The 12140-nt window shown below is 41.8% G+C and overlaps 1 protein-coding gene across 1 annotated transcript in view; it reads right to left on the bottom strand.

Moving 5' to 3' along the window:
* Positions 1-37: 37 nt before the first annotated feature.
* The window catches only part of ak5 (adenylate kinase 5), a 50040-nt gene continuing 37937 nt past the window's right edge, over positions 38-12140 (bottom strand). Inside the window, exons 11-14 of the mRNA XM_068571668.1 lie at positions 7852-8015; positions 2102-2218; positions 1408-1608; positions 38-741 (exon numbers count right to left, since the gene is read on the bottom strand). Of these exons, the coding sequence (XP_068427769.1) occupies positions 676-741; positions 1408-1608; positions 2102-2218; positions 7852-8015 (548 nt within the window). The 3' untranslated portion in view covers positions 38-675. The remainder of the gene's footprint in view (positions 742-1407; positions 1609-2101; positions 2219-7851; positions 8016-12140) is intronic.

Genomic DNA, 12140 nt, shown 5'->3' with positions numbered 1-12140 from the left:
AAAACACCAAAGTACACACCCAGAAATCCTCCATTTAGCAAATGCACTGGCTTTATTGAATGTTGTATACCAGACTCAAACAAGCACCTGCACGATGAGCTTTGAAACATACAAATGCAATATTCTTTAATACTCTTACTATGCTTTTTATTTAACGCACAAAAAGCAGTTAAGCTGGATTGTAATTCTTGCATGCTTGTTACAATATAAAGCATGTTGCTGTGCATGAGAGCATGAGCACACTGACATTTCCACTTTTGTAGTGCGGGGGGAACCCTCTCCCTGCTCCTTTTGTTCGGGCAATGGCGGAGAGAGTTAACATTTAACTAGAAACATGCTCTCAGTCACAGCAGGGAATGCTATTTTCTCAGTACAGTTATATGCCTCGGTCCGGCAGTTGGCAGCATAAATTGAGGTAAAAATGTAAGAGTGACAATGCAAGTGGGTGAAGCATAATGTTACAACCGGGCGCTTCGTCAGTCGAAAGCAGAAAGCGGTTTCACTGATCACTGGGAGTGTTTCGGGGGAAATGAGATTATGTCTGGTGCAGGTGTGAAGTCATGTGGGTGTGGGGGGAGAATCCAGAGAGGGAGGGAGAGAGAAGGTCCGCACAGGTCGACTTCCTGGACAGCAGCGGTTCGGAGAGGGGGAGCGATGTTGAGGAAATTGTAGAAATCAGAAGCTCTCCACTGCCTGGCAGATCTGGACGAACACTTCATCTGGCGACCTCTCGGCGTCAACCTGCAGACGGAGACACACTGGCTGAGACGAGGGCTTTCAAAAAGAATCAGTGTCTTCAATGTGCAGCTGAGGACAGCTGCTGCTGCAGTGCAACCTCTGCAAGTTCACAGCAGACCGGTGACATTGGCTGTGGCATTTAAGCATGCACACACACAAGCTTAGGGGGGGGGGGGGGAAATTACCATCACAATTGAATGGATAACAAATGCAGATGCTTCCATACGTTCTCAATTTTCTGTGTAAAAATGATATGAATCAATATGTAAAGGCCCGAGACACATTATTCAAATGTAATCATCATATTTCCCCAAACAGCTCATGAAACCTGATTTAACTGCTTTGTAAACAAACATTTGCAATGTGTGCCCTATAAAGTCCATCCATATGTCCTGTATTGTATTTACAATTATGATCATGCACATAAACTAAAGTAGAAAAGTTTTGCAGTCTGTTTAACATACAAAATATGGGAGCTCATGGACTAAATATTGTAACCAGGGTGGAAGTGTTTGGCTACAAAAACGCTTGAACTCAAAATGTTACTTTAAAAAAAGTCTGGAATATGTTGATGGGTGAGCTTTAACCCTGAGTGGGAATTGAACCTCCAGCCTTGGCATTCTCGCGGGACAAATAAAAAACAAACGTCTCCCTAAAACACAACGTTACCGTGTGCAGGAGCTTCTTGCGTTCGTAATGAGCTGCCACCGCCTGGCTGTCGCCGCAGAAGCTCTCGGCCCTCCTGTGCAGGACGCCGTCTCTGTCGTTGGCGGGGTGGAGGCCCGAGCCGGCTCTGCCGCGACACTGCAGGCGGCTGGACATGGTGTCAGCGGAGCAGCTCAGCAGCAGCACAGCGCTGGGCTCTCCCATCTGACACACAAGGCACATGAGGAAGGGAGTCAGCAGCAAGTCTCGGTGACGCCAGTGAACCTCATGCTTCTGCTCTTTGACTTGACACTGAACGCTGTGTCACTGCACTGTTGTTCCATGAGTGTTGTCGTTGTACTACCAGTCTGCACCGGTAAAAAACAGACATTTTCCTTCCATTTGTTGCTCTTATTATCAGCAAATCATTGCCATTCTGACAGTGATGATCACTCTGCCATTTCTGTTTGTCATGCCTCCCCATTTTTCCCCCCCATTATCTCCATATTCTATTTTTGACAATGAGTCATATTTAATTACCATTCATCACTCTGATGTCAGCCCTGCACGTCCAACGTAAACACATTCAAAGAGTCTTTCTGCTTTCTTTCCTCACTTTTTAAGTTTTTGTTTCGAGGAGACATGATTCTAACTTGTTCCTCGATCTTTTATCCCCATGTGGCCGGTCAGTCTGCCCTTGTCTGTCCGGTGCTCTGACCTTGGCCTCGTACTCCTCCACACGTCTCAGGTCTCTGGGGAACCCGCTGATCACAAGGCCTTTCCCCTGACGTACCGCCGCCGCCACCGCATCACACAGCAGCTCCAGCAGTGTGTCCTGGACATCACAGACACACAAACAGCACAAGCATTAATCACCACATCAACACCACTACATGCTTCAGACATGAATAATCTGAGACAAAAAGCAGGGATATGCATGCATTTACGAATTTGTAAGCACAACGTGCTGGATTACCAACTGAAGAAAAGCTCCTCAAGGAGCCTCAAAAGCTTCAAGTTCACTGTGGTTCAATTATTAAGCCTTAAAACGATTCTTAAAGTATTTCCCACCTTTTCTCAAATATTGATGAATTGATTGATTTCATTAGACAAATAGTTTAAGCAAACACCAGCGCACCGGGCCAGTAAGCGCTTACATGAAAGGAGAAGTCGGGATAACACAATACAGCGCTGATGGTCAGCGGCTAGTGCTGTGCTGCAAACACTTCCTGTTATGTTTGAAGCATTTTATTATCAAGCAAAACTGCTCATAGCAGCATCATTTGAGAGGACCTAAATGATGCAATAATGTGGTTTGTGTTACATCTAGTTGCTTAAGAATGGTTAGTCATACGAGGCCCTTTCAACCTGAACGGTAGGCCACATTAGCTTGGAGCTACAGCTACGCTGGCTAATCTTCAACAAGCTGTTTATTGGTTGTTTTTGGTGGTTTTCTATTCAACCAGACTCTCTAGTAGAGGATACGGCTGTTTCTTGTTTTTAGAGATGGACAGGTTAGTGTTTATACGTAGGTAACTTGGACTATATGGGAATTTAGGGACGTGGAGACAGGATGTATAGTGCACAATTATGCTACTCTATCTGCTGCTTATCTCTTAAATCTCTTAAATCTCTTAAATTGTACTCTGCTAAAGTTAAGAATAACTACCATGTGTGATTAGATTTGTCCTTATCAATTCACAAGGCAGACACACTTCGGTTCCAGTTTATTAGCTTCACTGAAACTAATACAGTCTAAATTAAACAGCCGCCCTGCATTAAATCCGACCCTCATAAAGTTCATACATTTGTAGTAATTTGCCCACCACATTTATAACAGCGGTAGACGGGTTATTAGAAACACTTCTCAGTATAATTACAAACAAACTGCAGCCCACAAAATGATCATTAAGTTGAATGAACACGTCTCTAAAACAGTTCAATCAAAAACCAAACATTATAACCTTCATGGAGGAGAGGATTTTAAAACGCAACTGTACTGCATCCAGCTTCAAACTTCCTCGTACCGTCATCAAAGCCCAACGTTTAACAACGACGTATAATTTCAACTGCAAAAGGTAAAGAATGACAGCACTCTAAATCTGTCCTTTACTGACTTTTTAAAAGTCTTTGCTGGTATGGGGATCTCAACCTTCTAGAGAAAAACTGCCAGGAAGGAAAAGCAAAAAAAAAAAGGGGGGGCGGGGGGGGATTATGTTTTTAATAATGACACAATCTTGTCAAAAGCCTGATGTGCTCTTAGCTGAGTATTCATGACCAATCCCCGGGCTGAGACCCTGAGCTGCCGGAAGATGCATCAAATCACGTGCAGCCGCCACAGGAAATCAAGAAATGCACTATTTACCGTGTGAACACATTAAATATACATTCTTTTTGGCTTCCACTCAAAATATGCAGCCGAAATCCAATTTGTGTGTTTCCACTTTCCATCTCTGCGCGCTGGGGAAAAGAGTCCCGTGTGCTGAGCTCCTCAAGCTGCTTTAACTGACTGTGCCGACTGACTGTATGCGCAGCCGTATAGAGAGCACACATGTGGCAAGACGGGAAAGCTGGCGGTCTGCAGAGGGATTATAGTTATAGACACCATTAAATTGCACTTCCTGTGTTGCTAGGTAACAATACAGTAACATTTCATAACGTTGAACGTTTTTACACTCAGAGAAACATGCATTTCAGCTCCGTTTGAGTTAAAACCATGACCTCTGATGTGTGACTTAATATTAAAGTAGTTTTTGTGAACTCCCACATTATTCATCCTCCCTTTAAATCAATACCTCCCTGTCTCTCTGTTACAAACGCACTCACACAACGTCAAATTAGCGTCTGGCTCAGACGATGTGAGTGAACACATGGGACGTGACCTTAATGTGCTTTAAGAAGCTAAGCCAGCTGAGCCTGGCTTGAACGCCTTCAGGTTTCTCCAGTTAAAAGACAGAAAGTTAAAGTGAATCTGCGCTTCGCCATCAACCAAAATCTATTCAACGCACCACTTTGTACATCTTGACATGGCGAAAAGCCTGAATGTCACCGTGGTTTTCTAGAGTTTAACGTTTATAATTTTGTATTGTTTGTTAACATGGCTCCACTGTTCACAGAGGTGGTGGATTAATGTTGCACATGTCGCCTGCCAATAAATAAGTACTTCTCAACTTGTGGTACTCTCTCATCTCTTAATTTTGGTAAACATAGTGTTCATATGCTACACAGTAAATAGACCCTGTGATCGGTATCGACCGATGCTTCCAGTGATCGACCCCTGACATCCTGATCGGTGCAGCCTTACAATGAAATAGTGGCGCTTAATGGAATTTAATTTAAACACTCAGAAGTATCACAAAATAGTTCATATTTCTCTGTGAATCCGATGTTTCACAGATGATCATGAAGCGGTTTGGTCTCCCGCGTGATGTTGAAGCACATGTTCAGGAAAACCGGCCAGCCGTCTCCCACGTTCATTATTTTCCCAGTTTATCACGTCCCGAGCGAAAGAATATCTTCAACCAAAAGAGGAACATAAAGGTCCTTCACAAACTGCACATGCAAACATATGCTATATCTCTTTTACGATGTACTTTATTCTGTAAAGAAATATGAATGTACATTTCACTCGTTGCTACTAAGCAAAGCATTTCTATCTTGAATTTCATATTAATGTTACATGCAGCTGCAAATCTCCTGTCTTTTCAAATTACATTTCTTCACGTCACTGCTTAGCGTTACATTTTCCCGTTGAAGGGTTTCAACTCTTGTCTCATCTGCTTCTTTTCTCTCTGCGGTGGCTAATTTACTGGCAACCAGACAGTTCAACTGTGTGTCGCTTCGTGCTGACCTGGAAGTGTCGGCCTGCTGCATCCGAAGCATATTTTAATCGTAGTTTGTGTCACGTTGTCCATACTCACAAAAAAAATACCCTGATGACACTTTGTCAGATGGTTTTCTGACCAGACTGCGGGTCAGTGGACAGAAGCCGGTGGCGACAGAGGCTGACTCGCCTGTTCCTCACATCAGCTCAGAAAAAGTGGACGGAGAAAGAAAATGACGATCATCGTCGAGATGAGAGATGCGGGTGCTGAAAATGAAGCTTAATATTTGTACATTTTATATATATTTGTATATTTGTGAACTTATAATGGGATTTTTGAGCTGTTTGTATTTTACTAAGATATTCTGCTGCATATGACCGTTGTGTGATTAAGTGTATTATCATCATTAATATTAAACATGTGTACAGAGTAGCTTGATTGACATCTTCCTCTCTCTCCCATTTATGTTGTCATCTTTATTATATCTATTAGTGAAATATGGCCAAAATCTTTTATCCCGATCTAGGTGATTTCATACCTCAATAACAATATATATCACGATATGGCCCATTTTCTGGTAATTTAATAAATACATTATCTTTATGTTATGACGACATGATGAAGTCTACGTCTGTATTCTTCTGTGTGAATTAAATACTTGACAAATAAAAAGTATTTTCTCAATTTATGAAGAACTTTAGTTTACTGTGTACTTCACACATTTGTGTGGTACACATAACCGTATTACTTTTATTAACCCCTTCATAGCCATTAACCTTTGACCTGTCTTTGCTCTCACTGAAGTTACTTAAACAAGAATAAAAACATTACATTTCTAAAAGGTCTAATCACTTAAAATACATGGAAACCACCTCTGTGTGCGTGTGTTTTTTTATTCTATCAAATTATTCAGTGGTTATTTAATTAATTAGATGTGAAAAACTGCGGACAAAGAGCTGCACATTATTTGTGACATTTCACTATGCATATTAATTTTCAAATATTATCTGATTCGTAACATTAATAATCTGGTCTCAGAAATGTCATGAGGTCGTGTAGAATGCCATTTCGTGAAGCTCGTGCGACATCTTGAATCTGTATGTCAACCTAACAGGACGTGTGTTGTATTATTACATTAGACAACAAGTATCAAGACATACATTCTTTCTATTGAACCCAGCGTGAATGTGGCATTTTATTCTTAAAAAAAAAAAGACATTTTAATTATAATAATTATAACTGAAAACCCACGAGAAGTCATTAGGCCTTATCCTCTTGGGACCCTGAATGTCAGCAGAAAATGTCATGGAGAAGCTTTAGCTGTGGAGATAATGGACTGTTGAACGCACAGACTGACGTCGCCAGGCCTTGAGAAAGCGTGTGATAATTAATGCTGAACACCACCACTGTACAAAGCTGCTGCTGAATGTCACTGCATTAAAATATCATTTATTGGATCACCTTCCTGTACATTTTGAAAGTCCCCCTTCATTCAAAAAAAAGTTTTTGCGTTTTGTTGCCTCTCTGCGATGTTCGACCTTCACTGTGCAGAATGACGTTAAGTGCAGAGTTATAGTCACTCTGTAGTTGTTTCCAGCTCCAGTAAATGCTCAGACATCCATGCCAGCTCTGTCTAGATTATGCAATCACTGTAAATGACACTTTGAGCACTCTTGGCAATATAATCCCTCTTCTGTTTATTTCTTTAGGCCTTTAGCAGAAAAACATGTTTACTGAGTACACAGTCTCAGAGCTGGGGTGTTACATTTTTCAGTGACAGCATAGGAGGATTTGTCTTTTTTGAAATCAAAGTCTGAACGATATTGTTCTTTTAATGTGTTATCTTGTTCACTCTACCCACTGCACAGCGCTCACTGCTCCCAGAAATCAGCTGTCAATCAGTGTGGGTGTCTCTGTGACATCTTTATTCTTTGATTTTTTTTTTTAATGTTCAGACATGCTGCCGTTTTGCAATCACTGCTGCTACTGAATATCGTTTTTTTTTTTTTTATGGATTTAAAAACAAACCACTTTTTTTTGAGCCTGTTCTTTTCTTAACTCATGCTTTGATGTATTGACGACTGCAATTTCAGAGTGAAATGTACAATTTTTCAAGTAAAAAAAATAAAAACATTCTATACATTGTTGTTATCACAGCAAAACGACTGTTATCGTCCTGCATAAATTAGCTGGGATGCACACATTATGTTCAAAATGCTGTTTGCTTGATTACAGCTTGATTGTTCATATTGCAATGAAAACACAGTGAAAAAGTAACCAAGACCACATTTCCCTCACAGACGTTCTCCTCTCAGAGTGAAGTCTAGTCCGGGTTAAACCAGCAGAGACACGCGACGACCCAAAGCCGGAGAAGAACAACATCTTTCAGCAAAATGAGTCTTGAAACATGGACATGGACCTCTCTCCATTCACTACCAACTGACTGTGCTGCAAAATATCTGGTTGTCTGGTTCAAAAGTAAAATGAATAAATCATAAAAGGAGACGTTAACTATGAAACCGGTATAGAAGTTTTGATGATTCTGACATTTTGAATTTTGCTGTTTGTGTTTAGTTCCCAACCGCTTTGCCTCATGGGTATTGTCGTATTTACTTTACTTTGATCATGTAAATGCCTCACTGACCTCTGGCAGCTGCTCTCCTCTCTCCAGGACGTCCCGCAGGCGACGCCCTCTGTCGGCGTGAGACTGCAGCTCGTTACAAAGCAGGTCACCCAGGGAGACGTGACGCAGGCCGAACCTCTCTTCCAGACGCTCACACTGGAGAGATTTCCCTGAGCCTGGACCACCTGAGAGAGACACACATACACACACACACAAAGATTGAAGCAGGGGTCGGTCCATCCTCACAGTCAAGTAGTCACTTAGTGACACAAAGTGCGGCGAGGATGACGAGGAGGAAATTGAGGTGGAAGAAGAGGTTGTGTGCTCCTGTTTAAGTTTCAACAAGTTTGGTGCTGCATTAAAAAGTTTTTCAATATAATGTAATTTCTTACTGAGAAAATTCAATTCAGTACATTTACATCTACATCTTTATTTGTTATGTTGTGTTAGTAAAGCTAATGTTTTAGTGAATCCTGATGTTGCCTCACATGAAGGAATGCTGCCATTGGCTTATTAATATATCAACGTATGGACATGACCTCCATTGTTTATGCTGATGGGTATCATGCTGTATTACCCGCTGTGTTTACACTCGTGGTTTTATACTTGAAGGTTACTCATTGATACAGAACTGTTCCCAGCATCTAACCTTAACCAGTGAAGTGGTATCTAGGTACCAATTTCAAATCGCTTCATGCCACTTTACACGTCAATAACCCTCCAACTTCACACTTTGATTGGCTGGCTGCGTGGGAAGTAAGAAAAGGTAAGAAAGGAGCCAATTTCTCTCTTGACTCAACAGTCTATGCCCCTTTTCATGTGAGCGAGGGTTCAGTACTCGAGCTGGGTTATTATTTGTAGGTCTCAGTCGACATTGAAACGTTTTTGCGAGGAAAAAAAAAGAGCTGGGAGTGGATTGGTCGTTCTTGGGGATTTTAAATCGGGTGCACTTGAGGAGCTCCTGGACCAGTGTACATCGCTCTGCTGCATCAGGAGGAGAGACTGAAAATAACCTTCGTTCTCACATTATCTAAAGCCTACAGCATCTCCTGCCTCTCTGACGCGTGACCTGGCTTTAACCTAAAATACAGCCTTAAGCCTAAAGTCACCCAAATGCCCTCACTTTCCAGGTGTACTGGTCCTCACCAAGATAGAAGTACAAGAACACACACACACACACAATTCTAATCAGTCACCATTTAGTAATTACATTGTAGGTGATTTGCTTTAAATATTAAACATATCTCAACTTTCCCAGCAGTCTGCTGCGCTGTGGGGTCTGCAGGTGTTTATTCTCATATTTTTGATAGCAGGTTAACTGTATTACACGGCCATGAAGCTGTGTTCAGGAGACAGTGGTGATTTATCAGAACCAGCCTTTGGCACAGTAATAAAACTCCGAACGGCCTTCCCCGTCTGAGTGTTGCTGCCCTCCTCCAAAAACACACGTCTGCATCACCGCTTCCTCTGAGGAAACGAGAGCGGGGCTCAGCTCACCCAGGGTCAGGAAATTGAAAGTATATTTCACCAAGCCTACCCACTAGAAGTATTCCTCTGCTGCTTCACACCTCTGCCAGGAAGTAAAATAATGACCCACCAGGGCCGAAGCTAAATCTATGAGAAGTTTGTTAAGCCCTCTTGTAGATCGTCGGGTGAAACTCAAAGCTGCATTAACTGGTTCTGGGTGAAGAGAGTTCCCTCTGCCTGAGTCCTTTTGACGTTTAGATTAAATAGCCTTGACAGACAAAAGCTTGAATTAATAATGCCTCTGTGTCGTTTTACACTGTACAAAACTGCCGCTGCTTTTCATTTGAGTGAATGTTCTCCACTTCGCTTAAATGATTTATTTCACTGTGTACACAGGATTATTTTTTAATGCTCAGGAAAAGTGGGATCTTCACAGCCGCCCTTAAACCTGAAATGGTGGAAACAAGTTGCAAACACGCTAATACATTGTTTGAAGTTCAGACGGAGAAGTCGACAACAAACAGCCTATTTCCACATCCAGCAGTCACACAGCAACATGAGCACTAACTGAGAGTTTGGAGACATTTGGCCAGCTGGTGACTATAAATACAATATTCACTCTCCTTTTTAATTTGTTTTTCATCTATAAACTCCTGATGGAAACATCTCACTCTTTAGCTCGGAAATGTTCAGCAGCTTATCAATGAAACACTGGTGTCAGATCGGTACTGAGACTCAAAGCCCAGATATGGAGACTAGTTATTACATCACCCCAAGTGTCTGATGTGTGATCAAATAAGAAATAAACTATGTTAAAATAACAAATGTTCCTGGCTGTATTCCCAGTATGAGTGAGTCTGCTGTGAAGATATTATTCCAATCCTTTCCACCAATCCTTTCCGCCATCGACCCAACAGAAGAGACTTTTGTCTCCACTGGGAACCAATGTGCTTCGGGCTGAGAGCCACAGATTATCAGAAAGTGCTGAGAGAAGGACAAATGAATTGTTGGTTGTGCTCTTTTTATTTGATTTAACGGTATCCTGTAACAGAGGCTGTGGTGGATTACATGACAGGTTGCTGCTTGTTAATGGCAGTCTCTGCTTTCATCAAAGGCCACCAAAGTGCAAAATTGCCTTTGGATCAATACACAATAATATAAAAAAAATGAAGATTAAAAGTAATTAAATTACCTCTCACACCAACAGCAGGGTTTTCACATTTTAAACGCAAGTCTGATTAATGGAAGCAGAAAGGAAGGAAGATGGAAGAGAGAGCAGCGGGACATGAAGGAGAGAAGATGAAAAAAAGGCTGAAAGCTTCGACACCAGTGGAACCTCACATTAGCATTTCCCTCAGGCGCCATCTCCACTTTCTTTCTAAAGCACCGCTGCAGAACACTGCTCCAACTTTTCCACCAGTTCCTTCAGTCGGGGAGGGTTTGGATGTAAAAACCCACGTAAAGTAAAACCTTCTCAAACTTTTAATGGAGGCGGTTTTGAGAACGTAAGATTCCTAGCGTTTAAAAAGAAAAGAACATATAGTTTAAAAATGTGAACGAGCTCATAATCAAGACATCTTTTTCATTGGATCGGCGGATATAACTCTCCCGCTGTTGTCGACCAGCTCATCTCGGTTTGTTGTCTGCTGTCATTGTGTGTGTTTCTTTACACTGGAGTACGTACGGTACTACAATTTATCAGACCACAAATGACAGTTGGCATCATCGCCTCACTCCCCGCCGCTAGCAAAGCAGCGAACACAGTCCGCTAGAAGCAGCTGTGCACGGAGAAAGAATCTTGTATCCCTCGAGTCGATTGAAGCACTGCGCCCAACAATCAGACTCTACTGTCAAGAACTGACAGCAAAAGATACTCATCCAGCAATCACCAGCAGTTAGCGTCCTCATTTAAGGCCATTTCTTTTATAGATTTTCAATATTGGTGTAACATCTGTTCAACAAAGTCTTTGTTTATTTCTTTTCAACACCGATTTGAGTGTTTATCCTACTCACAGCCTGTGACCTGGTGACATCTTTTTTTTGTTGTTGCCCCCAACAACATTACAACTTCACTCCTTAAAGACGGCCTGATACTCGCCCTCAGCAACACTTCACAGGTCAGGTAGATGGCATGAAGTAACTCTGAGCACTTTGTCTTCACAGAGTCTGACAGCTAACCCCCCCGAGGCTGCAGCATCAGCAGCAGAGCGGGTTTGGAAAAGAGCGACTTTCAGAGACGAGGGGTTGACGAGCGGATATTAGCTTGACATTTATAACACTGTGTAAACGTATTGTTAAGGCTGCATTCATCAATATGTTTGGATGAACAATGTTAATCTATTGAAAGATTACAAGTTTGTTTTTTAAAGTCACATGTGCTGGAAGTCAGTCCATAAATCAGAAAAATACTGTCAACGGCCATGAAGAAACTCAATGAGGAATGAAATATTATGCACATCTGGCTTTAAATGATACATGAACACACCCTTCTGCAAAACTCTGTTGTGTCTCGCTTTAACAAATATTGTGCCTCCTGCGATTTGAACGCCGCAGTCACATTCTGCCATATTGTGATAAGATTTCCATTTACTGTTCAGCGCGAATGTCCATTCACGTAGAAAACGATGTGGGAACAGGTCAAAAAAGCAGTCGAACATCCCAGCGTGCTCTGGTGAATCTCATTTTCTGTTAAAACACACTGAAAGTATGATAACTATTTGCTGCTAACAGAATGAAAAATGAATATGTTGGCCAACGTGGCCAACCTTTCATTATATGGTATAAAATCTGCACAGGAGACACATGCAAGTCGAGGTGACAGTTATTATGCAGTTGGCATTTTC

This window comes from Clinocottus analis, unplaced genomic scaffold (genome assembly GCF_023055335.1).
Source record: "Clinocottus analis isolate CAN_PGR_092001 unplaced genomic scaffold, fCliAna1.0.p SCAF_11, whole genome shotgun sequence".
Taxonomy (NCBI): domain Eukaryota; kingdom Metazoa; phylum Chordata; class Actinopteri; order Perciformes; family Cottidae; genus Clinocottus; species Clinocottus analis.
This window is presented reverse-complemented; position numbering and strand designations above follow the sequence as displayed.